This window comes from Triturus cristatus, chromosome 4_1, assembly GCF_964204655.1.
Source record: "Triturus cristatus chromosome 4_1, aTriCri1.1, whole genome shotgun sequence".
NCBI lineage: Eukaryota > Metazoa > Chordata > Amphibia > Caudata > Salamandridae > Triturus > Triturus cristatus.
The window spans coordinates 414,843,899-414,871,290 of NC_140585.1; the positions used below are offsets into that span (position 1 = coordinate 414,843,899).

General features: G+C 48.8%; 1 protein-coding gene across 1 annotated transcript in view; it reads right to left on the reverse strand.

Annotated features, from left to right (window-relative positions):
* The window catches only part of ZFC3H1 (zinc finger C3H1-type containing), an 844,920-nt gene that overhangs the window by 733,646 nt on the left and 83,882 nt on the right, over positions 1 to 27,392 (reverse strand). Inside the window, exon 7 of the mRNA XM_085652529.1 lies at positions 13,108 to 13,181. Coding sequence (XP_085508655.1) covers positions 13,108 to 13,181 — 74 coding nt within the window. The remainder of the gene's footprint in view (positions 1 to 13,107; positions 13,182 to 27,392) is intronic.

Consider the following 27,392-nt stretch of genomic DNA (forward strand, 5'->3'; position numbering starts at 1 on the left):
ACGAATCAATTATAGTACCCACTTTTAAAAAGGGCGATAGGGCAAGCTTCAAGTGCTATCGCCCTATATCCCTGCTCGATTCAATTGTTAAAATTGTGGGTAGGGTTATTTTAGACAGGCTGCAGTCATGGGCAGATGAGCATAAGATCATTAGTGACCTGCAATATGGTTTTAGAGAAGGGGTAGGGACAGTAGACCAAGGACTTAATTTGTTCATATTACTGGAAAAGTATACCAAGGCAAAGGGTGGGAGTTTGTTTTTAACCTTTGTGGACTTAACTTCCGCCTTTGACTGTTAACCACAGTAAATTATGGTCAATTTTAATACGATTGGGAGTAGAGGATAACATCATTTTTTTAAGGGAGCTGTACAATGGGGCTAGGGCAACAATCAGATATGGCTTAAATGGAGTGCACTAGAATGTTTAACATTGCGAGGGGAGTAAGACAAGGATGTGTCCTTGCCCCGTTTTTATTCTTAATCTATATCAACGAGTTAGAGGATATCTTGTTGAGGGATTGTATAGATATGCCTACGGCATCACAACGTCATATACCGGCAATAATCTACGCTGATGATGCCGTTCTGATGGCAAGGACCCCCGCAGCAATGCAATCCATGATCACTTCCTTTTCCACCTTCATGACCGGTTTAGATCTGAAGGTGAATTGTACCAAAACCTTTGCTATGAACTGTGACAGTAAAACAAAACAGAGGAAAAAAATCATGTTTATAGATTCTAATCCATTAGATCACATCTCTACCTTTCCTTATTTAGGAATCCTGTTTGACTGCACAGGCCAGTGGAATACTGCAGTCAAGGGGAGAAATATGCTGTTCACCAAGCCTATAATGGCCCTTAAACTTTTTAGCAAAAAGATGGGAAAGAAACCAGTTAATGAGCTTTTGCGCATCTACAAAACTAGTTGTGGGGCAGTGGCAACCTATGGTGCGGGAATTTGGGGCATTTCAAATGTAACTAGTTTACAGTTGACAGAGAATAGCTTTTTGAAATATCTCCTAACCACGCCTGAGAGTACATCCACCCACAACAGCCACGATGAACTTGGTATGTTATATATTGAGGATATCATTAGAATCAAGCCAGTTATTTTGTGGCACAGGGTTTGGATCACAAATGAGTGTCATTTGAACCGTCTCATACTGGGGGACGCCCTAAAATTGGAGGGTGCTCATCGAATGAAATGGCTGTGATACATCAAAAGCTTTTGTGGCTATATGTATCACCCCGAATTTTATGATGATCCAGAGTCAATGGTGAAGATCCCTAGAAAGGAATTGAAATGGCTATGTATCAAGTATCTTGTGAATTTAAGAGATCAAACTGAGTTGACTAAAAAAAAACAGTGATGTCTCATCAACTGACCTTAACCTCGCAGGCTATTCAACCATACCTAACCCTGCGGTTGACGGAACATGAAAGGTTTTTGCTGGTACGTATTAGATTTCGGATTCTTTTTAGAACTCCGAGTTTTCCTGTTAACAATGACTGGTCAGCCGGAATAGGCAAATGCCCCTGTGATGATCTATCCACCCAATCGGATATTCATATTTTATTCTTTTGTAAATATTACTCAGTACCCAGGGAAAGGTGGATCAAGCCAATTTTAAAGTATATGAATTTTAGACAATGCCGCCCTGCCTTTCTGACAATTCGGAAACTTGAAGACATTCACGGTAGCATCTGTCTCTGTATTTCTTAGAAACGTCTTTTATTCAAGGAAATCGATAATGTTTTAAAGGTATTGAGTCTATGAGTTTTAATAACCTATACATACCTCACCTGTTCTTACATTGTGTAAATTGTGTCTAATATGTATCTTATGTACTGTTATGGTTAACAATGTTTTATAACCGAATAAAGTCTTTGAACTGAACTGACTAAGGTACGTGCTTGAACCGGATTTGCGCTTGCTGGCGTGGAAAAAAAAAACTGACGTCAGGGCGCATGGGTGGCGCCTAAGTAGTCTCCGTGATGTCATCTCGGCGCATACCACGCCAGTGACTGACGCGGAGCTGCACAACGCCACCTACTGACGCGCAGGGAAAAATATAAAAACCATAATAGGAATATACTGATGCCAGATGGTTTAAGGGTAAAGGGGAGACGAGACATTACAAGAGTCTTTACAGACTATATGCAGGGGTTCTATGGCTTGCAGATGGTCTCTTCTATGAAGCTCATGCAGTTTTTGTCAAGACTGTCCATGCAGACGCTTGGTGAGAAAGACGACAATGGAGTTGGGAGACCTAACTGAAGGCTAATAAAAACTAGCATGCTCACAGTTGAGGAAAACACCTGGCCCTATAGGACTGCCTACAGAATCTTTTAAAAGGATGACAGGAAGGGTAACAGCATCATTACATGAGGTATATATACACAGGCATATCCTATAAAAGAGATTTCTAAATATTAGAGACAACAATCGTACTGTACCATAAAAACGGCAAACCTAGACAGCAGTGCAAATCTTACGGACTGATATTGTTAAGTGATTAAGAACCCAAGCTACCAGTTAACAAATTAGGAAGTGGTTAAAGACCTGCCTCATCCAGATCAGACCTAACCTATGCCCACAGATGTACTAAATTGAACACTTCGACACTTACATAGGAACATTAGCATGGCAATGAGAGTTTTCATATTTAGCCTCAATATACACAAACGTGGGGAGGAGCCTAGCGCGCAACCAAGATGGCCGCGTAGGTGCGAAGCTCCCGAGGACCTCCGCGACCTCCTGCATTAATCCTGACTATATCCTTTCCCAGATGAGGGGACTGTGTTCGTGAGCCCGAGCTAAGGTGACACCCGTTTTCCGTTTCCGAATCGGACCTCGGATACCGGCGGGAGCACCGATTGTGGTCTGCGGCCTTCTCCACGCCGGCCCCCCGGATTGGAGTTGTGGGGCGATCCGGAGACAAAGTGAACAACAGCGGCGGGCAAGGCTGGGCGACTCGCGTACCCCGCACTTTCACTTTCGCTTTTGCGCCCTCCTTGCTGTCAGGCGAGGTAGGGTTGCAGGGCGGTGTGCGGTGGTGTGGCCTTGTCCGGGTGCCCAGCCGACCCGCCGGCTGTGATCCGTCCTGCGGAACTGTGGTCGCCCCCCCCCCCCCGGAGCCCGTGAACTGGTTTGTCGGCCCTTTCGAGGAGATTGGCACGATTTGGGGACTGCAGCCATGTCCACAAAGCAAGATGGCGACCGGGCAAAGGTGAAATCGACCCGCCGTGGCACGGCCCATCAGTCCAACAACATGGACCGCTACACCCTCCAGAAGGGATCTCCAGAGGCGCCGCGTACGTCCCCTGCGGGCCCGACTGATGCTCCTGTTCTGCCCGCGGATCTGACCCTCCGAGACGTCATGGGCGCCATCGCCGAGATGAAGGCCTCGGTGGACCAGCGCTTTGACACTCTGGCGCAGAAGATAGACTCGGTCCTCGTGGATGTGGGCCTGGTGAGGGCCGATTTGTCTAAAACGAATGACCGGGTCGATTCTTTGGCCCACACTACCTCGGGCCTCGCAACGGACGTGGCGGCCCTCCAAACGGAGGTGCGCCGGCTTGGCCAGGCGAGCGCCCTGATGGATCGTCGACTGGAGGATTCCGAGGGTCGGGCACGGAGGAACAATGTCCGCATTATCGGGGTGCCGGAGGGACGAGAGGAGGAGGCGGCGGATCTATTTGTGGAGGACCTGATTCTCACCCATTTCCAGCCCCGGGGGCTGAGTAAACTCTTTGCGGTGGAACGTGCCCACAGGGTCCCTGGAGGAAGACCTAAGGCCGGAGCCCCGCCGAGGCCTCTCATTGCCCGGATTTTCAACTTTCGGGACAGAGACGCTATCCTGCAGACTTCTAGGCTACAAGGACCGGTCAGACTCGACAACATGGACGTAAACTTCTACCCTGATTTTACTCCGGCGGTCCAAAAGCAGAGACTGAGTTTTCTCGGAGTCAAACGTCGCCTACGGGACCTGAACCTGAAGTACGCAATGCTTTTTCCAGCTAAGTTGAGGGTAGAGTTGGATGGCCGCACGCACTTTTTTGATCGTCCCGAGGCGGCCGGGGACTGGTTGGACACTTTGCCCGGGGATCGGGGCCGGGGGGGTGGGGGGGGGGGGGTGCGGTTGGCGGGGAGGGCTCGCCGGATCAGGACTGAGGGACACATAGTAGGCCTTGCTCTGGACAACATTATTGTCACCATTGACTGCTCGTGTATGTTCCCCTCCTGTGGAGGTCATACGGGGTCTCCTGGGGGCTTTCCCTCCTCCTCTGGGGGACTAGTTAGTTTTTTCATCTATGGGGCGACAGGCACACTGCACTTTGGGGGGGCTGTCTGGGCTCATGCAGGGGTGCAGGGTGGGGGGAGTTCTGTTGGGACGGGTGGGTTGGGGTGGGGTGTTGTTCGTTTTTACCGCAAGGCAAACCCTTTACTGTATTGGTGTTTTTGAGGTGCTCTTGGGGGGACAAATGATGGCTTCTGTATGTGATGGGGGGTAGGGATTTGACTCTGTTGTCATGGAACGTTAACGGACTGGGGGGATAGGATTAAGCGAGGTGTGGTCCTGCAGTATCTGAAACGAATTTCGCCAGATGTGGTCTTTCTGCAGGAGACACACCTTATTGGTAATTCCTTTTATGCCATGAATCGGCGGGGCTATCGCTTGGTGGCCCACTCGGGCTTCACGTCGGGCTCGCGGGGGGTGGGCATCATGGTTAAGAACTCGCTCCCGCTGGAAATAGATGAGGTGCGCCATGATGAGAGGGGACGCTACACTGTCTTGGTGGGGAGAATGGAGGGCAGAGTAGTCGTTTTTGTATCAGTGTACGTCCCACCGGGGTTACAATCTACCACTTTTGCGGACCTGGGGCGCCTCCTCCTTGACCTCCCGGGGGGGCTTCTGGTGGTTGGGGGGGACTTCAATGCGGTGGCTTCTGGGACTATGGATCGTTACCCCCCTAGGGACCTCCCCCGGGCACAGGCGTGGCTGCCCGGCCTCTTAGATACATTGGGATTGGTAGACTGTTGGCGACTAAAACATCCCGCGCAGCTGCAGTACACCTTCCATTCGGGTGCCCATGGTAGCCTCTCGCGGCTTGATCATGTCCTTGTCCCTGCGGCCTATGCTGGGAGAGTGGGAGAGGTGCGCCATCTGGCGCGGGGTATTTCAGATCACTCCCCGCTCCTGTTGCATTTTGATGTCTTCCCGAGGGGGAGGGCAGGGTAGCTCCAATCAATGCATGGTACCTGCGCGACCCCACTATTCGTGCTGACTTGATTAAATCCTTGCAGCGGTATTTTGAGGAGAATGTGGGGTCTGTCCCTTCGGCTATCTCCCTGTGGGAAGCCTTCAAGACAGTTCTTAGAGGGGAGGCCCTCTCCTTTATCTCCCATGCCCGGAGGCGCGAGCAGGAGGAGGTGACCCGGGTGGAAGCCGAAATTACTGAACTAGAGGGTGACCTGGGGAGTGGGGTGACGGATGCCGCACTACATGTTCTACACCTTAAGCAGGCGGCCTACGGGGCCCTCGTCACGGAGGCGGCCAGGGGCCTCAGTAGAGAGCAACAGGGGCGACTGTATGATGTGGGTGATAAGGCTGGTAAATTGATTGCGTGGTTGGATAAAAAGGAGAGAGCGAGTCGTGTGGTCCCGCTGATCGAGAGAATGGATGGTGTGCGTGTCACCGAGCCAGAAGACATTGTCTCCTGCTTCGCGGATTATTTCCGCGAGGTGTATTCCCCGGTTTCTCCCTGCTCGGAGGAGGATTCCCATGCCCTGCTTCGGGACATCGCGCTGCCCTCCCTTTCGGGGGAGGACAGGGAGTCGTTGGAGGCTGCTCCCACCTCGGACGAAATTGCCCTTGCCATACGCTCGGTCGCATCTGGCAAGGCCATGGGCCCAAACGGCATCCCTATCGAGCTGTATAAGCTGCGACCGGATGTACTGGCACCCCACCTCCGCGCGATGTTCCTGGCGGCCCACTCGCGGGGCTCCCTCCCGCCGGACCAGCGTCTGGCTACAATCGTGGTGATCCACAAGGAGGGGAGACCCCGAGAACGGGTCACATCCTATAGGCCTATCTCGCTCTTGAATGCGGAGCCCAAAATCCTCGCCAAGGTGCTCGCCAACCGGCTAGTCGGCGTGGTGGGCGATCTGGTCCACCAGGACCAGTCCGGCTTTATACCCCATCGCAACACGGCCCTTAATCTGCGGCGCCTGCACGGGGTGCTCGCGTGTGTTCCGTTTGTGCGGGAGCCGGCCATCTTGGCGTCCTTGGACGCCACCATGGCGTTTGATACACTCGAGTGGCCATACATTTGGGCGATGCTGGCGAAATTTGGATTTGGACCGGGATTCATCAGCTGGGTCAAATTGTTGTATTCGGGCCCATTGGCGGAGGTGGTGGTGAATGGACGAGTCTCGGCCCCATTCGCGCTGGGACGGGGCACGCGACAGGGTTGCCCCTTGTCGCCTCTCCTGTTTGCACTGGCCTTGGAACCCCTGGCGGAGTGGCTGCGGTGGCACCCTTCCATCCGTGGTCTCCGTTGGACCCCCGAGTATGAGGACCGCGTGTCCCTATACGCTGACGATATCCTTTTGTACCTCGCCTCCCCGCGTAAATCACTGATTGTCCTGGTTGATGTTTTGCGCTCATTCGGCCGCAACTCAGGCCTTGTCATCAACTGGGCTAAATCATGTGTATATGTGCTTTCCGGGGAGGCTCCCGTCCTCCCGCGGGACTGTCCGATCCAGATTGCCTCTCAGGGGTTTCGGTACCTGGGTATCTATATTACTCTGGACCCGGAGGCCCGCTACGAGCGGAATTTGCTTCCCCCCCTCCAGCGCTTGAAGGAGGACGTCGCGCGTTGGCGGCGCCTGCCGCTTTCGCCGCTCGGCCGGGCGGCATTGTTTAAGATGATGTCGTTGCCACGCTTCCTATACGCTCTCCAGAACACTATGGACTTGGTCCCGGCGCGCTACTTCCGTGAGGTGGAGAGTCTACAGCGTCGCCTGTTCTGGGACGGGAGGCCGCGTATTGCCTTGGCGAAGTTGACGCTCCCATGGTACGACGGGGGGGTTGCCCTCCCGGATATTAAACGGTATTACTGGGCCTCCCAGCTAGCTGCAATTAATCATGGCCTCTACGGGCCCGCCTTAAACCCGGCATTTGAAATGGACAAGATGCTCCTGCCTGGTGGCGACTACAATCGAGCGCTCTATTCTGGCGCGCCCGACCCCCGCCTGACGGGACCTACGCGTGTCATGGTGCGAGTATGGCACGCGGCTAACGCAGCTATGGGGTGGAAGGACCGTTTGACCCGGGCGTCACCGCTATATGCGTCTGAGAGGTTGGGCTCCCTGTGGACCTCGAAGGGCTTCGAGAAGTGGGACACGATCGGCATCAGTACAGTGGGGGATCTCTGGACGAGGGGGGGATTTAAAACATTCGAGACGCTGCAGACGGAGTTTCAGCTGCAGGGCAGTGAATACTTTCGGTACTTGCAGGTCCGTCACGCACCGGGCTCCGTCTTCCCAGACGTCGCCTCCATTCCGGAGTCTTCCCCCCTGGAGGATAGAGTGCTGGATGGCCATGTTCCGGACAGCACGATCTCCCTCATATACAAAAAACTGATTAATGATCGCTCGGGCTTGCTGACTGGCCTCCGCGAGGCCTGGGTTGCCGATGGGCTGGAGTTGGACGACGAGGACTGGATGTCCGCGGTGGCCTCCCCGAAGGAGGTGGCCATACCGGCTCGCCTTCGCTTCGTCCAGCTAAAGATCCTCCACCGGGTTTACATGACGGGGCCAAGGCTTCTGCGTATGGGCTATGCCGAGGATGGGCTGTGTAAGCGTGGGTGTGGTGCTTTGGCGACTTTTTTGCATATTCTGTGGGAATGCCCGAAGGTGGAGCGATTCTGGCGTGGTGTGCATGAGGTCCTGCGAGTGGTTACGCGTGTCGCGCTGTTGCCTGAAGCGAGGAGATGCTTGCTGAATGTGTGGGAACCAACTGACTACTCGGTTCCGCAGACACGATGGGTGACTCTGGGATATATGATAGCTAAGCGTGACATCGCGCAGCTGTGGGGATCCCAGAGGCCCCCGGCGGTGTCGGCCTGGAAAGAACACATGGATTGGTGCATGTTCCGAGAAAAGGTGGTGTATGTGGCGAGAGGTAAGCCTGAGGCGTGGGTGAAAGTTTGGGGCCCCTGGAACGCATACCGCGGGGGTATTTGTGAGCCACCACTACTGCCGGCTGCCTCACCAGCTCCGTCCCCCTAGTTGACCCCCTCCCCCGGCCCCGGGCACAGGGTTCCCCAGTCCCTGATCTGTTCCCACTCCCCTCTTTAGATTCTTGTGGATGGTTGGGGTCCCCCACTTAAGGAGCACGTACTGTTACTTCGGATTGCGGGTTGCCTTGCGGGTGTGGTTCTTTGTGTTGTTGTGTTCTTATAAAATGAAACCGTATTGGGGGCTCGGAGTCATGTGGCCCACGTCATTGATACCTCCTCATTTACCTCTCTGCAACGCCAAGAGCCTTTTTGTATGTATGTCATATGCTCCTGTCACTCTAGCGGCCGGCCGGAAGGTTGTAGGCCCATACCTGTATATATTTGAGATTGCAATAAACGGTTTCAAACAAAAAAAAAAAAAAAAAATACACAAACGTTTAATTTGGTGGAAAAGCCATTCCTATTTGGCGTCTTGCTAAAGAGGAGATTAGGACATAAATTTCTGTAGTAGGTTAAACGTCTTTCAAAAAGACCCTAGAGGACAGGTGAGAATGAAGGGAGTGATATCTAGTGAGTTTCCAATTGGGTAGGATATGAGGCAGGGTTGCCCTCGGTCACCAATGCTTTTAACCATAGTAAAGGAGGCTCTAGATAAGCAGGAAGCGGAATGAAAGAAAATCTCTGTAAATGCTGTCCTATTGTACAAGACAGAGGCGAAGGTCTCCCTGGTTAGTTTGAGTGACATACTTGATCTCTATGGGAGATATACTGGATTGACACTAAATTGGAGAAAGTCCCAAATATTCTCTTGGTGGGAAATGGAGAGGGGAACGACCACTGCCAAGGAGAGAAGAAACTCTACATTTAAAATAGAGGGCTTTAGATCTCTAGAAATGTGGAGATAAATTATGAAGATAATCTAGACCCATTGAGAGTTTAACTCGACAGTGACCTACTGCATTGGAGTGCATTACCGGTCTCTAATCTAGGGAGGGTTGCATTATTTAAAATGATAGCACTAGCCCAATCTGTATACATACTAAAAAAACTGCCCTTGCCTTATACCAGACACTTTTTTGGTAAAATAAACAAAAATACTTTTATGGGCCAGCAAAGCCCCGAGGCTTGCACTACTCGTACTAAAGACCTGAATATATGATGGGGGAAGTGTGCTCCTAATAAATCGGAAATATTAAATGAGGCAGCTCAGGTTAGCAATATCAAATCAATGGGCCTACGCAGCTCTGAATAAACCGGCTTATAGGTCATCTGGGGTAGGACAAGGAGGGAAGATCAAGTGATAAAAGTCGACCTAACTACTGTGATGATTTTTAGACCATATTTTGCCATTTTAAAAGTTGACACTTAGAAAATATTTCATAGAAAACAGTCAATGATTCCCTATGGCAGAAAATTAAAGTTGCAGGTATAGTATGTTCTCGTTACTTTTCTAATCCAGTACTGGGTGCCTAGACTCAGTACTGGGACCTTTATCCAAAACAGGTAAGCAATTAAGTTTTCAGATATTATACGATTTTTAAAGAATATTTAAAGCTTGCAGAAATTGACAGAAGAAATTTCACATAAAAACAGTCAATGATTTCCTATGGGAGAAAATTGGGTTACTGGTAAGTACAGTTGATCCAGCACTGGGAGCTCACCTAATAGCAGGTGAGTATTTTCGTTTCTCGGCTAATTTTTGGTGAATATTTTAAGATTTGAAAAGTCCACACTTACAAATTTCTGTAGAAACAAGTCAATGTTACCCTATGAAGAAAATGGAGTTATCGGTTTAAAGGGAATTACTCGACTGGCAGAGTTAAGGTTCTGGACATAGACTCATGGGTCTCCCAGGGTCAGGTAGGTACAGTTGGTTCACCCTCAGCGGCGCAAGGGCAGCCGGGTGCAGAGAGTTAGGCCCAATGTTATCCTATGAGAGGTAGGGGGGCCTTGGTTGGTGGCTGCGGACTAGCATGCCATGCGGCTGTGGGAGCTGGGCTCCTGGTCACTTACTCAGGGCAAGTGGGGAAGTAGATAGGTGTAGAGGTTGCACTTCCAGGGCCACTCGGGCGGCTGGGTGCAGGGTGCTTTTGAGCCTTCGGGCGCTCAATTGATTTCAATGGGAAATCTCCAGTTTAGAAAAAGACTGCAAGCTCGTGAACGAAGATTCTTCAGGTGCCACCACACTTCGAGAGGTAAGTTGGGTAGTTGGAGGACAGGTAGGTACCCCGGGATTGGGCTCAGGGGGCCGCGCGGCGCCGGGTGCAGGGGTGCCTTTTGGTGTCGGGAAATCTTACCCTCTGTTGATAGCGGTTGGGAGGGCAGCTTGTTCAGAGGCTGCAGGCTTCTTCAGGAGTGTCGAGGGAGGTCCTTGGGTGCCGGACTCGGTGTCACAGTCGCCGTGGGGTCGTCCTGGTGGTCTTTGTTCACTCCGGCACAGGCCAGGCTTGGCTGGTGCAGAGTGTGCTGGGTTCGCGGTTCCGGGCTGCTGCCAGGGATTAGAAGTAGATTTTGAGTAGAGCCTCTACTCATGGGAGTCCCAGGGGTTTAGAGTCAAAAGGTAGCCAGGTCCTCTGGGGTGTGTGAGGTTGCTGGCCACAAGAGATGCCGGGTTGGAGCAGGAGCAGGTTCGAGGGTCGACAGGCCGGTAGGGCTGGGGCCAAAGCAGTTGGTGTCTTCCTCTCCTTAGCAGCTGCAGGGCAGGTCATCTTTCATCTAGCTCTTCTTCAGATTTGGGAATCTGGGAAAGGAAGGTTCAGGGTGCCCCTAAATACTAGGTTTAGGGGCGTTACAGGTAGGTGAAGGGCAGGGACCAATGGGTCCATGTCCTGGGGTGGGTACACCCCCTCTATCCTGCCTCTCTCCTGTGGGAGGGGCGCAGTAGCCTCGTCCTGATAGGGTAGGGCTTTCAATCTTCAAGATGGAGAGCCCGGAGATGTGCTTCACCTCGCCTCCCCCACCTGAGGGGTGGGGTTGGCAGGCTGGCACATCCCCTGTCCTTATTTGGGGTTTCCGGCCAAGCATTCCCACCAGAGTGGTTGGTTGCAGTGGCCTGGGGAAGCTCAGAGGCGGTATGCCTTTGAAGCTTCCCCCTGCCCATCCTTGGGGAGGAGATTTAGCACCTCGCCCAGGATGTGCATTGTTGCAGGCCCAGGAGAGCAGGGGCTCTCCTACCCAGGGGTCCAACAACAGGTCTGCTGTGTGGCAGCCAAGGCAGCCTCAGAACGGATGTGGATTGTAGGTTAGGTTTTAGGGGGCATCTCCAAGATGCCCTCTGGGGTGCTTGGGACATTAAACCCACACTGCCAGTGTGGGATATAATGTGCTGAGAAGTCTGACACCAAACTTCTCAGTCTTCAGTGTTGCCATTATGGTGCTGTGGAGTTCGTGTTTGACAAGCTCTCAGCACCATGTACTCTTAAATGGCAGCACTGCACTTACAGTGCCCAGGAATGGACCTGTGGTACTGTAGGGGCACAGGGCTCCTGCTCCTGTGCCCACACCATTGGCATAGGGCACCCAGCTATAGGGGTGGCTGATGTATGCCATGGCAGTGTAGGTGATGGGCATGGCACACAGGGATGTGCGCCATGTCGACTCTTTATTTTGTCTTGCACCCAGACTGCAAGGTCAGTGGGTGTGTCTAAGGGTACAGGGCCTCTAAGGGTGGCACAATGAGTGCTGCAGCCCTTGGAGGCCTTCCCTGGTCACAAGGCCCTGGGTACCTAGGGTACCATTTACCAGGGGCTGACATGTGGCCAGGGTTTGCCAATTTGGGTTTTGTGTTTTTAGGGAAGGAACATAGGCCCAGGGCACCTGATTGGCAGGAGTCCAGGGTACACTCAGTCAAAGTACATTCAGCAATTCAGCAAAAAGTGGGGGCATACCATGCAAGAAAGATGCACTTTCTCACAGTTGGGCACTAGATAGAGTGAGAGGAACAATGCCAAGGACTCTAGCCAGATGGGTCCATGAGAACTGGGTGTCCTGAATACCAGGATATAGGTGCACTAAGAGGCTTAAATGGTTGCAAGGATGCACTCTACGGGCAGAGGGTACGATAGGTATGTTGCCTTGCTGACTATCTGAAACAGACAAGGATTTCACAAACAAAGGGTAAAAGACAAACTCCGCTAAATTGAGAGCATCCAGAATTGCGAGGTCGGGTTTTATGTGGATGTGTACTTGCAAAGGAATTCATTTTTATGTGGATTTAAATGAGGAAAGTTCTTATTTGTGCACGGTTGAAATTTGCAGAGACAACCCCTTAGAATGGTAATGCCATTTACAGTAGAGATTTTTAGGTATAATTGGATGTTCTCAGCATATTTATTAATGCATGGCAGCTCCCAAATTCTTGATTTGCCATAAAGATCCCTAGTGAAGACTGAATAAAACTAAGGCAAGCACTGATCCCCACAAAACCAGTAAACTAATTGGTCTCTGGATGAAGTATGAACACCAATTTTTACTTCTAGGAATCAGTTACATCTACGCCAAATATTGATGTTCATACAGTAGGACTGGGTTGACTAATCAACAAGAACTGAACTCAACAGAGCCTGGGACAAAAGTCTAAAAGTGGATGAACTAAAACTCTGGCATAATCTCACAAAATACTGCTTCCTGGACAACAGTAAAATCAGTAAAATAATTTGTAGCTCAAATAGTTAAGACGTAAAGAAGTGAAGCAATGCGGATGCAAGCCAGAGCCATAATGGCATTGATATCACATTGAAAAGGCTTGCAGTCCTTGTATAGCAACAGCAGTTTTTTATCACATGCTGGGAATGCCCAAGCTGCACAAGTATGTGATACCAATATTCTGTAATGCACACAGACAAACACATGTACTTACCAATACATGTGGCAACGTCATTTGAGGAGGTGGGGGGAAAAACTCAACTGAGCACTGCCGCACTGGAGAAGCCCCTAAACAGAAAGAAATTACAAACTTTGAAACAAATCCTGACAAAGGAAATTCTGTTGAGAGTTTTTCAAGGTGAAGTTTAAGAATGTATTGCATAGTATGTAGCTACATTTTCTAGTATTGTCAACAAACATCCTAAATATAGACTATTGCATGTTTGAAGAAAAAAATGATTTTATTACACTTCATGTACAAATTCAAAAGTCACCTCTACAACTCACACTGTAGTGCACAAGTTCTAATCTAAATCGCACAAAATTGTTCATTCCACAAAGCTACAGCTCCTGACTGAAATGTCTACTCAAAACAAAAATTGTTTCACATCTTCACATCTAAAAGATATCTGAAAACAGCAGCAACAGTAAGTAGCCAATCATAAAGATGCAGGTCCTATCTTAATACTACCTTTCAGACAAGAGACATAGGTCCAAACCTCAGACTTCCATCTACACAGCCATGTCAGGGATGTGGAATTCCTATAACCCGACACCCAGAACATATTGTTTGGTGTCAAGGGCAACAAGTTTATGTGTATTTTTTCCTTGGGACAAGTAGGCCCAACACCCTGCAGCACAAACCCTTTGGCTGCCAGTTTGCAGTACCACATTACGGATCAGAGAAGGGCACGGTCTAGTTAAGGTAATATTTCTGTCCGTATGTTAATGCTGTTCAAACTTGTATTTATGGTTCATTAATTGAAAGCCTTCACTATTAAGGTGAGCGCTCCAAGTAAATGTAAGCTATGACTGCACTATGGAGAGTTGTTTCAGAATAAAAAGGTGTACACACTTTAAAGTTTAGCAATATGAGGCTATGTATAATGCTCCCAGAATGCTCTAACGTGATGCAATTAATTGCAGGAGCTTGGAAGCAAACTGATTATTATTTGCTTTTCAAATAAAATGTTGATCAAAAAAATGAGCAGGAGAAAAAACATTTAGCTAAACTACTGTAAAGTTTCAAGTACCATTTCTTTGCAGCATCATTTAGTAATGTGCTGATGCATGCTGGTAATAATGGAAAATCGGTGAAAAAAAGTTTCAATAAGATTATTGGAAACAAACAAGCATTGGAAAAGCCAGTAGATCTAAAATTGGTGGTCAGCTTTTGGTGTGGGAGCTGCTGGACCCTCACCATTATAACAAACATTGGTAAAAGCAAAAATATTTTTGGTCACAAAAAAACACACTGCCACAATAGTTACTGGCACTGAACAAAAATACTTTGAAAATATGCTCCTTGCGAAACAGCAGAATGCTGCCACTCAGAGTGAAGCCAGCCTATACAGAGATAATTTTAATAAACGCTAAAGGTTATGGTCAACGCCAGACCAAATTGGGGCCCAATTATTGAAGAAAGTATCAAAAGTGCACCCAAAGTATATGTCCTTGCATCAAGTGCAGGTATACGGCTTTAGTGAATTCCCAAGAATTCACAAGTAGGGCAAGAAATAGTACTCCTAGAAAATATTTGTGAACTGCATTTTATTTCAAAATGTGTTTTATTGAAATTCTCAGAAAGTGCGACAAAAGCATTACATAGGCAACATTAGTCGAAATTATCATCCGCTCATGAAAGTAACAGTTTTCCTACCAGGTCCGAGTCGAAAGAACAGATATATAACAGCATCATCCTAACATGTTGCATTCCTGTCAATGTTTTCAAATAACAATATACCCTCCCGAGAGAGTAACAGGGAAAGGAAACTTAATTATACCCAAGTAAAAAAGGAAATAAACATAACTGAGATGTCATGGTGCAAATTAGGAAAAAGTGAGCCAGAGGATTGGGATATTGGGGCCTCTGCCTAGGTGCTCAATGCACTTTTCATAGATCCCGATGAGCCGTCAAAGGAAGCCCCTCTGATAAATAGCTGATCAGTGGAGACCAAATGTAATCAAAACCTTTCCTGGTGTCTTCAATTATATCAGTCACGCGCGCCAAAGCCCTCCACAATCTCGCATGCCATTGGGTTAAGGATGGGGCCTCTAGCTTCTTCCAAGCCACGACAACTGTCATTTTGGCAGCCCCCAAGCAGAGCCACATCACTGATTTGTCGCCCTGTGTCCGTCTTCTCAAATTCGGATCTCGGACCCCCAACAGAACCGGTTCCATGGAGCTGGGAATAGGATAGCCTAATATAAGTTTGATTTGGGACAGTATCTCCTTCCAAAAAGGTTTGACGGGACAGTCCAACCAAATATGTCTGAAATCGCCTAACAACCCACACCCCCTCAGGCACCTATCCGATGAACCCGGAAAAATCATATGTTGTTTCTGAGGGTACAAGTACCAAATTGTACATCATTTTACAGTGGGTTTCTTTGAGATACATGGAGCGGTTGAATTTCACTATAACCCTACCTAAATGCTCAGTGTTTGTCCTCCAAAGGGGCATCTACGAGAGCGTTCCAAAAACGTTTGAAACGCAGCATCGTCCTGGGACTCGTTGATTGGATAAGAGCATACAGATAGGAGATACACCCTTGGAGGAGGACCCAGACTGAGCAAACTTCGATAGGGAACAACTCCCTGGTGGCGGCCTGCCGCACCAAGGGCTGCTGCACCCAGTGTTTCAGTTGCAAGTAGTGGTATTCTTCTTTGTTAACGCGAATTGTTTCTTGCAGTCCTGAAAAGTGGGGAGTTCTCCTCTGTCAAACAAGTGAGAGATCATGTTGCAACCGCCCTCCCTCCAGGCCTCGAAGGGGCCTTCTTGTAGTGCGGGGGGGAATGCAGCGCTAAAATGTATAGGTGTGTGAGGGGAGGGAGAGGTCGTAAGGTGCAGTCTGGTAGTGAGGATATACCTGACCTTAAGTGTGGTGGACGTAGGTGTGCTAACGTAGGCATTGAGTGGTCTGTCTTGCTTAGGTTTCCAGAGGAGATGCCAGATAGTATGCCCAGTTACCTGACTATGTGAAGCCAATGCTTCTCCGAAGCCCGCAGCAACCATTCCGTAATCACCCGCATTTGCGTCGCTCTGTAGTAGGACTGAAAGTCCGGTAATGCCAAGCCATCCTCTTTGCGCGGTCTAATAAGCAACTTGTAGGGAAGTCACGCCCTTTTCCCCTGCCAAACGAATTTGGTCAGCATATGCCGCAATTCCCTAAATAGACCACCCTCCACTGGAATAGTCAACCCTTGAAAAAGATAAAGGAAGCTGGGGAGAACATTCATCTTAATGGCATTAGTCCTGCCTAACCAGGTGATGTAAGCCGCACTCCATTTGCCCAGATTGAGCTTTAATTGTCGCAGGAGAGGAGGGAAGTTCGCTTGATATAGATACCGCACCGGAGGGGTAAGCTTAACCGTCAAGTAGGTGATCTCCTTAATGGTGCAACGGAAAGCCTTCACCCTCCGCCAATCGTCTTTGGGTATTTTAAGATTCAATAGGAAGGAGTTTTTCAGGCTGATGTTGAAACCTGCCACGCCTTTGATCGACTCCAGCTCTGCCTCGATAGCTAGGAGAGAGACAAGGGGATCGGACACTGGGAGAAGCAGTCATCAGCGATATCTTACGGTAGTCTGTGCCAAAAAGCATTCCTTGGATCTCCCGATTACCTATAATGCTGTGGGCCACGGGTTCGATGCTCAGGGCAAAAGGAGGGGAGATAAAGGGCAGCCCTGTCTCGTCCCGCGAGTCAAGTGAAAGGGGGAGGCAGCAACTCTGTTGACAAGGACCTGAGAGCTAGGAGAGTGATAGTTCGTGCAAATCAACCCTATAAAGGATTTGTTGAAGCCAAAGCGCTGGAGCACTTTAAATAAAAAATATCTATTCCACGCAATCGAAAGCTTTCTCCGGGTCTAGCGAGAGAAGTGCTGTTGGGATGTTTTTCTTGTGGGCCTTTTCAATAATATGGATGATACCCCGCAAGTTATCGTGGATTAGTCGCCCCTTAATAAATCTGGACTGATCCAGATCTATGAGAGCAGGGAGAATTGTTTCGAGACGAGTAGCCAGCATTTTGGAATAAAGTTTTGCATGTAGATTCAGAAGAGCAATCGGGCGGTAAGAAGAGCAGATTGAGGGATCTTACCAGGTTTAGGAAGTACTGCCACAATTGTTTTTCCCATGGAAGGGGTGACTTGTTGCTCAGAAGCGATGATTAAATAGTATAGTGAGGAAGGGCACGAGCTCCGGTGCAAAAGTACGATAAGACGAAGACCTCCAGATTCAACTCCAGCATTTAGTAATGTGCAAGTCCTCGGCCACCACAGCCCTCCACCCAGTCTCCCCCCTCCACAGTGTAAATGATAATGACCCCCTGACCTAACAAACAAGTTACTTACCCTCGGTAACGATGTATCTGGTAGAGATATAGTCTAGCCGCAGATTCCTTAACTTAAACTATCCCCAGGCGTCAGACTGGTCCGGAAAATCTTGCGCAGCAGCACCTCCTCATGCCGGGGAAGGGGGGGCGTACGGCTCTGCCCTGACATAGTCCACGGATGGGACATCAGCGAAGCCATATATGCCCCGCCCTGGCGCACCAACATCAGTTTTTGTCTTAAGACTTTTCCGCATCAGGACGCGAAGCCACCACCAAAAACTGAAAACATGGGAACAGTGTACAGAAAAAGAAAAGAAAAACAAGGTATGGTGAGCAAAACATCACCATAGAAAGACCGTGCCAGGCACCGTATATTGTAAACTGAGGGAGGGAAAAGAACAGCACTACTCTGGGAGGGACCTCTTCAATGGTTAAGTCCCAAACCTCCCCAGGAGGCAAAAGAAGATGCAGAGCATAGGCAGGATAGAACCCTTGGCCTGTGGGAGCCTGTGCCACCAGAAGCACAAGACTCACCATGTGAGCCATAGCTCTGTGGTGAACCATCACAGCAGCCGGCAGAAAGGCTGCAACCACAATATATGACATTGAAGGACACCCAGTCCAGAACCCAGGAGCAAAGACAAAGTACCATAAAGCGTCACCCAAAAGGAGACATCAGATCTGAAAAATGGACCTGCCGAATGAAGCATTGACAGAAACTGCAACCGCTAGATTGCAGGGGAGGCAAGAGACCTCAAGCTGTTGAAGATAGAAGAATTAGACACATGGCACATGAGCATACCGTCCAATCACAAGAATGAGCAAAGCAGAGCCCCGAAACAGAATGTAGCTTCGTGAGGCGGAGAGAAGAGAAGGCATCACCCCGCAGAGGAATAAAGCCACCTGAAGGGAGGCGAAGGCAAGAAGCCGCCCAACCTGAAGAGATTGTCGCAGGACGGGGAGGACGGGTGGGCGTTAAGGAATCTGCAGCTAGACTATGTCTCTACCAGATACATCGTTACCGAAGGTATACAACTTGTTCATCTGATAAGAGAAGTCTAGCCACAGATTCCTTAAGTAGAATGGATACCAAAGCCATACCCCTTGAGGAGGCGGGACTGCGACTGAACCCAAGAAGGTCCAGAGAGACCCCCGACGTCAATACCATGACCAAAAGTGTTGTCAACCAAAGGGCGAAACACAGTGGGGAAAGAAGTGACCCCTAAGCCCTGAAGAGAGCGGGGAATCAAGGGGAAGAGAGGGTACCACAGCCCATCCAGAGTAACATGAAAATCCCCACATGTAGAGGGGATGAGAGAAGGAAAACAAGCCAGAATGCTTGTGCCTGATTGAAAAAATGCCGAACTTCGAAGGATCCACAGTATCTAAGGTGTCGACAAGAAGCCAGAGCTAAGCCCCAGCTAAATACCTTAAACAGCGTAAAACACTGTGAAACCTGCTCCCGTAAAGATACGAAGGCAGCAGGATACTGACCTTCGTACAGCACGGGCCGACATAGAAGATAAACACACCCAGCAAAGAAACTGGCGTGAAAAGATAGTTCAGCACCTCGCAGGAAGAAGAACTGAACCTTATGGCGTGAAAGAACCGCAGGATGCGGCATTCGACGAACCAACCCAAAGGACTGGTTAAGTGGTATGGTGGAGAGAACGGGTAGCGCCCTCACATGTACCACAGAGGAAGAGTACTGCGGAGACCCTTGCCAGTCAGACATGTGGAGAGCATTTAAAGGATGCCCCTTCACAGCCCGAAAGACGCTCGTATGCAGCCAAGAGGAACACCAGGAAGCAAGAGATGCGCCCAATAGCAAGAAGGCAATGGGCCGCACAAGCCATGAGGAAGAGCATGGCGCAGAAACAGCCTCGAGAAGATGCTGATAACCGGCCAAACCCAGGCACAATTTAGAAGAAAAGACTAGCCTAACAAGGAAGTTCTTAGGACCAACTCACGGGTCCTAGATGCCAGGAAGAGCAGGGGATCAAGGAGAACAGTCTCCGCGACTCCGCCACTGTTAAGAATGCTAGTTAAACGTAGAAATCCCTGCGCGAAGGCAGCGGGATGTGGAGAAAACTGATGAGGAATAAGCCAAAAGGCCATAACCTACAACAGAGATGTCCACAGCAACTCCCTACTTGGAAGAACAACCCAGAAGGGGCTGGCACCAAAAGATTGACGATAGGACAAAAGCAAGATGCCAGGCTACGCGAGGTAGATACCACAAGGCATAGACCTGGAGTCCCAAGCACTACAGACAGAGAGATGCGAGCCTGCGGGCGGCAGTAAAAGGAGGTATAGGAGCCCCAGAGGGATAGCCATAATGAAAACTCCACAGGAGCGTACGAAGGCAAAGTCAGACACCTGCCAGCAGCCAATACCCCACATAGGGCAAGGGTCAACCCCTGGCAAGAAGGGGACAGTCAGAGGACTTAAAGCACAAGCTACTACTTGTTTAACGATATATCTGTAGGAGACATTGGTTAGTGATAGATTCCTTACCTTACAATATTCCTCAGGAGTCAGTCTGGATCCGGAAAGTTTTCTACATAGCAGTACCCCTGCGCGCCAGTAGGTGGTGCCGTGCGGCTCCGAGCCCATCACTGGCATCGTGTGCGCTGGGATGACATCACGGAGACTACTTGGGCGCCACCCATGCGCACAGACGTCAGTTCTGTACAAAACTTAGAGCCGAAACGCAGAGCCATGCAATAAACTGACCTTTGGTGCATAAAACTAGGGCCCTAAAAGGGGATGACCTTAACCCTAGCAATCAGCTCGCAGAACGGGGAGGATGGGTGGGGCGGTAAGGAATCCATCACTAACTAATGTCTCCTACAGATATATCGTTCCACAAGTAGTAACTTGTGCATCTGAAAGACACGTTAGTGATCGATTCCTTAACTTAGAATAGATACACCAGCAATACCAACCCCGGTGGAGGGTCTACGAACAAGTTACACCAGAAAGCCACGGAGCACAGAACGGCCAAAGAAGCAGTCTCTCCGGACCTGACCGTCAAGGCAGTAGTGCTTGGTAAACGTGTGCAGCAAGGCCCACGTAGCTGCCTGACAAATATCCTGCAAGGGGACACCGCGTCCCAAGGCAGTAGTGGCTGCCGTTGCCCTGGTCGAATGGGCACGCAGTCCCACAGAAGGCTCCTTCTTGGCCAAGGAGTAACATGCTTTGATGCACAGAACGATCCACCGGGAGATGGTCCGTTTGTGCACCGCCCGACCTCTTTTGGCGCCCACGTAGCCAACAAAGAGTTAGGAAACGGTTAACAACCAGGGACTTAAAAAGAGAAGGCTGATCAGGAAGCCTCATGAAGGCGGAAATGGCAGAAAGATAACCTTTGATAGTGCCCAGATCAGAGCCCTGCTGGGCCAATGAAAGAAGGAACAGAAGAACCTCAGAAAGAGAAGCCGCAAGGGGGTGCACAGCTTTCGCTGTGCACCATGCCACAAATCTGTTCCATCGGCAGGCGTATACCGTTTTAGTCGAGGAACGCCTGGCTGCCAGAATGACATCAAAGACTTCGAAAGGAAGATCGAAAGGTGTCAACTATCGCCGCTCAATCTCCAAGCATGGAGGTGGAGGCTGGACAGGTTCGGGTGGAGGACCGTTCCCTGCTGCTGCAACAGAAGATTCTCTCGAAGATGCAGACGGATCAGGGGATCGATGCTCATACTGAGTACCTCGGGATACCATACTCTTAAAGGCCAGTCCAGAGCAACAAGAATGACTTGGGCCCGGTCTCGCCTGATCTTCAGCACTCTGGGCAGAAGTGGTATAGGCGGAAAGGTGTACAACAGACCGCAACTCCACTTGCAACGAAAAGCATCTCCGAGCGAGTGCCGCATTGCAAATTCCAACGCGCAGAACTGATGACATTGCACGTTCTCTTCGGTGGCGAATAGATCTAACCAAGGCTCTCCCCACTGCTGAAGGAGACCTTGCGCCAAATCAGAGTTCAGACGCCCTTCGTGATCCATCATGCACCGGTAGCGGAGTACGTCCGCCCTGGCGTTCAGAGAACCTGCCAGATGCTGAACCACCAAAGTAATGCCGTGATGTGCCAGCCATGTCCAGAGGCGCAGAGCCTCCTGACACAGGGTCCAGGACCCCACCTTACCCTGTTTGTTGCAATACCACATGGCGGTGGTGTTGTCCGTAAACACCTGCACTACACTTCCCCAGAGAGAGGGAAGGAATGCCTTCAGTGCAAGCTGGATCACCCGCAGCTCCAGGAGATTGATATGGAGCAGCGACTCTGATCTCTGCCTCTCCCATGTGCTGCCCACCCCTCCCTCCCCCATCCCAGGAAGGAACGCATCCGTCACCACTGTGTGCTCCAGTTGGAGAAGGGAGAGGGATCTGCCACTGACCCAATCGCAGTCCGTGAGCCACCACTGCAACGATCGTGCAGCGCCCTCCGAGATCTGGACGTGAACGGACAGGTCCAGCAGCCGGAGGGTCATCCTGACCGAAACCCAGGATAGAGGCTGAAAGATCGGAATCATAGCCTGAATATCCCAGACTCGCTGCTCGGGAGAATAAACCCGAAACGTCGTCGAATCCAGAACCGCCCGATGAAAGGGCGCTTCTGCAAGGGGGTCAGGTGCAACTTCAGCACATTGATGGAGAACCCCAGCAAATGCAGGAGTTCGGCCATAGTCTGGAGGTGGGAGACAACTGCCTGGGGCGAGCCTGCCTTCAACAGCCAGTCGTCGAGGTAGGGGAAGACTGACACCCCTGACCTGCACAGATGAGCTGCGACCACCGCCATCACTTTCATGAACACCGAAGGGCGCTGGTAAGGACAAAGGGGAGCGCGGCAAACTGAAAATGCTCCTGGCCCACCATGGACCGCAGGTAACGCCGGTGTGCCGGCAGGACAGGGATGTGAAAATAAGCATCCTGCAAGTCAAACGCTACCATCCAGTCTCCAGGGTAGCCAGGACCTGAGCCAGAGTGAGCTCGATGGCCCCCTCGGCCAGGAGGACAGACTTCGACGGAGAAGGGCCAAATGATCCCCTGACATGCGGTGGCACCGAGGTGGCATGGCTGGAGGGGAAGACAGAAAGAGGAGCGAGTAACCTTGGCAGATTATCAGCAGCGCCCACTTGTCAGACATGATCTCGCGCCAGAGAGTTGTGAAACCTTAAAATCTGAATCTCTGGTTCTCTAATTTAGCTGTGCTTCATTCATGCCCACCTTTGAACCTGTTTTCAGCCTTACTCTATCCTTGACACCACACTTGCATAAACATTAGGTCACGAATCTAAGTTGAGACATTGTAGGCTGCGTAAACATGCAAAGTCAGCACAAAAGAACAGCTGATGTCTACACTGTGGGTTGTGTGTATTTTAAACAATGATAAAGCCTTAGACAAAGTTTGTTCAGATAAACCCATCTTGTTATGCAGCTTCAAGACAACAGTTACACAAGGCACCAAGGTTGTTTATTCCTACCGTTGGTCTAATTTGTGTGTTCTTCCCAAAGCTCTATTTACCTCTGGGCGTTCCTATTCTGATTTTTCCCTATATAAACTCATGTAACAATTATTCAGTGTGCTCCTTTCCTTGAGTAACTCCATGGTGCTCATTGGATGGAGACCCATTCTGAATGCTTAATAAATTACCTATGGTTTGTACTTCGCTCCACTGTTGATTCCTCCTCATTTGATAAAGAACCCGTAGCGAAGTGGTAAGCCCTGCACCAGCAGGTCATAGATTGATCTGCTCCACAGATTGGCGCTCAAAAGTGGGTCCTCATCAAGCGCTTGCAGTCGGACCAGGGAAGGAGATCAGGTCGGTAAGACGAACTTCGCTAAGGAAGCACCCCACCTGATGAGATTAGTGTTGCTCGTGGTCCAAGGTGATTTTTCTGCTCTCCAACTCTGATCTTCCTGGCGGCTGCTAGCCTTGACTTTGGCCTTCGGTTGGTTATTTTCTTTGGATCAGGGAGGATCGACAGGTGGGAGGCGAAGACTACGCATGAGGCAAATCTGTATTGAACCGGTTCATTTGATCATTTGGTTTGGATCGGTTTGATCTTTGCTTGACTTGGTATTTGTCTTGACTTGGTATTTTATTGGTAATCTGTTTGGAATTTGGTAATCCGTTCGGACTCGGTTTTGAATTTTGAAACCTAGGTTCTGTTTGGTATTTAGAGATCTAAGATGTGTTGAGACTTGCTATTTGTTTTTGACTAACACTTTCCAACAGGTAATGTGAGAATATTTTTTATTTCTCTCCATTTATAAGTTTTTTTTTTTAAATTTCTTATATAACATGCCTGTGTTTAGTACCCTTTGGAAGTTGTCGTTGCTGCTGCGACAAGCAGAGCATTTTGGAAGCAAGTCAGCCGGCGCCACCAGAAGGTACGCCAAATTTTGATATGTACATCAAATATGGTATTTGTCCCATCATGTATAATACATTGCGGAACAAATACACAAAAGGGGATCCCCAGCTGAGATGGCCAATAGAGGGAACTATGGATCCTCACAAACTCAAGTATTTAGAGAATCAATTGTTTTTGAAGAAAGTTAGGCTGGCTATGTTTGACAGTTTGCGTATGTGGAGAAAAGAAGTGAGGGAGCGGCAGCTCAAAGCAGAGAAGGTACAGAGGAAACAGGAAAGGAAGACCGTATCAGAAGTATAAGGAATTGAAGGATAAGGAAGTTCAGGAGAAAAAGGAATGTTCAGATAGGTTGCATACATTATTAATATCTAAAGAATATATAGTTAGACTAGCAGTAGAGGTCCACCAAGAAGATGTGAACTCAGATATTGATGGATTGTTGATAGAACGACCCCCGCCCCCATATGTGCCCTTAACACCTCTTCCCCCTGGACCCCTAAATATTGCTCCCCTTGTACCCCCGGCTCCCCCTCCTTTGTCCACGGTTGTCCAGCTCCCTATTTTCCAACCAGTATCTGTACATTCTTTACCCCCTCCAACCCAGGCCACTGCACACCCACCCCAAGCCTCTGCGCCTCCACCTCAAGCCACTGCATTTGAAATGACTAATGATTCTGTGGTTCCTACATCTGTCCTGACTCCTCGAGTTCTTCACTCTACTGTACCTCAGTTTCGTCATTATGCAATAGGGTTGATGGTATTAAATTGGTTAAGTGATCTAGAAATGGAAGTAGAAGAAATGATCGATCAGATTCAGGATTTCTCCGAGGGTGAGCTTCTTTGTCTTATAAGTAAGCTTTCTCATCAACTTATGGTTCAATGGGAGATGACTACAGGACGAAATGGCCCAGATGATGTTAGAGCAATTAATACAGTGTCAGATAGGGGCCTTCCCTGTAAAAGGAATTAACACTGCCAAAGCAACAATAATTGGATACCGTAATGAGCTCTCTTCCTCTCACCGAATAAGACCTATGAGGGAAGCTGCGCCACAGTTCATTCCTGGAAGAGGGAATGCAGACGATGACGACCCAAATAGTGGTATTGCTAGAGCCCATTTTTTGTACATTTGGATATATACGCCCTGGAAAAGGACGGATGCACTCACTTTAAAAGCCTCTTTACCCGATATACGGAAATATCCTAGGGGTTTTTATGAAGATGTACAGGCAGCCATTGATTCTTGTATCATGACCTTAGCAGATATTGATACGTTTTTCGGTATGATCCTACCACCTGATATGTGGCGACTTACCCGGAAACAGGATCATGCTATTGATTTGGGAGGAGATTGGACTGCCATCTTAGTAGCTGATAGGGATAGAAAACCCGGTCAGAAACCTAGTCAGCTTATACTGGATCTGCCTGGTAACATACTTAATTACATAAAAACGACAGTTCCAGCCAGAAAAATAGATTGTGCACTCCTTACTGCTTGTGAACAGAAACAGGGAGAGGCCGTCCCTGATTTCTTTACTCACTTTGAGGAACTGTTCCATGATTTTAGTGGACAAGATACAGCTACACCTACAGGTGCACATTTATTTGTAGATAGATTTGTGGAAAATCTGCTTCCCGAGATATCAGTTCGCTTAAAGAACTCTGAAAACATATGGGCTTCAGTGACTGCAAAAGCTATATTAGATATGGCTCAGTATTATCAGAATCAGGATACCACTGAGCAAGAACGAAAAGAAGGAAAATTAAAAGAATTGAAAACTAAGGTGATGGTTTAGGCCTATGGACCCCAAGGTCGAGGCCGTGGCCAAAATTATGGTCCGAATTATAGACCAATGCCTCCAGTAGGGCCACCGCATAGACAAACTCCACTGGGACTGGATCAATGTGCTTATTGCAAAGAGAAGGGACATTGGCGTTCTGAATGCCCTGTTTTAGCTGCTGGTGGGAGAGGAAGGGGACAAGTGACTAGTAATCGAGGTACTTTAGCTCCCCGACAGTCACAGCAGGTTCAAGCTCCAGAGAAGAACAGGTCAGGAAATGATTTTGATCAGCGAAATAATCAATATTCTATGGAGGATTGGGAATCAGAAGAAACTGTGGGAACACATTTTGCGTAGAACAAGGAGGACCAGTTGAGATACCTGTAGATCAGTCAGAGCCCTATATAACAGCCACCATACTTGGGCAGGATCAGAAATTTTTAGTGGATACAGGGGCAACACGTAGTGCGATATCTCAGAAACTGGTCCATGGGACACCCTGGTCTGGCCAAGTGATCACAGCAATAGGATTTGATGGAACACCAACTCCTAGCCCTGTGTCCCAAAAACTACCTTTGCAGGTTGAGAATTTTATCACTACAGCCCCCTTTTTACTTCCCCCACATGCTCCAGATAATCTGATGTGACTTGATCTTTTGAAATATTTCCATGCTACTATACATTGTTCCCCATCTGGAGTACGTGTCATTTTTGGGGAAAAGGCATTACCTAAACAATATAATTTTTCTTTATGTCCGGACTTGGATTCTGTCCCTTCATGTGTTTGGGCTACTACTGATACAGATGTGGGAAGAATGGATATTTCCCCAGTACATATACAGGTTCAGGAGGATGCTTCCTTACCAAGTGTCCCGCAATATAAAATAATATCAAAAGAAGGTGAAGATGCATGGATGTCTATCATTGATGATATGATACGTACAGGAGTTGTTGAAGTTTCCTCTAATATATGCAATAGCCCCATTCTCCCCATTCTAAAACGGGGCGATGGAACAGGGGATAAGATTTACAGATTTGTGATTGACTTGAGAGAAGTCAATGAAATAGTTATCCCTCAATATCCTGTTTCAGATATTACAACGTTGTTGACATTAATTCCATCTACAGCTACTATATTCTCTGTCATTGACCTTAAAAATGCCTTCTTCTCTATTCCAATACTTCAAGAGAGCCGATATCTTTTTGGATTTTCATTAAGGGGACACTCATTCAGATTTTGTAGGGCTCCGCAAGGCTATACAGAAAGCCCTAGCATTTACAGTCAAGCACTTAAATGACAGTTGGATGAACTTCTTTTGCCACCAGGGGTAACATTGGTGCAATATGTGGATGACATTTTGCTAGACGCAGACACAGCTGAGCATTGTAAAGAAGCCACGCTCTATTGCATCATCTTGCTGTCAAGGGACATAATGTCTCTAAGAATAAGTTACAATATTGTCAATCTGAAGTCACTTATTTAGGTCACCTCTTGTCTAAGGAAGGTCGCACACTAACTAAAGACCGGATTCAAACTATCCTAAAAATTCCTATTCCAAGTACCCAAAAAGAAGTCAGGGCACTAATTGGTATTACTTCCTACTGTAGACCGTGGATTCCAAATTTCTCCCTTATTATCAAACCTCTTTTGTCCCTGGTTACCAAAGACACTCCCTCTCCTCTACCATGGACATCTGAATGTCAGGAAGCATATCAGCAGCTCCGTGCATCCCTTTGTTCTGCTTCAGTGTTAGGCACTCCAGATTATGCAAAACCTTTC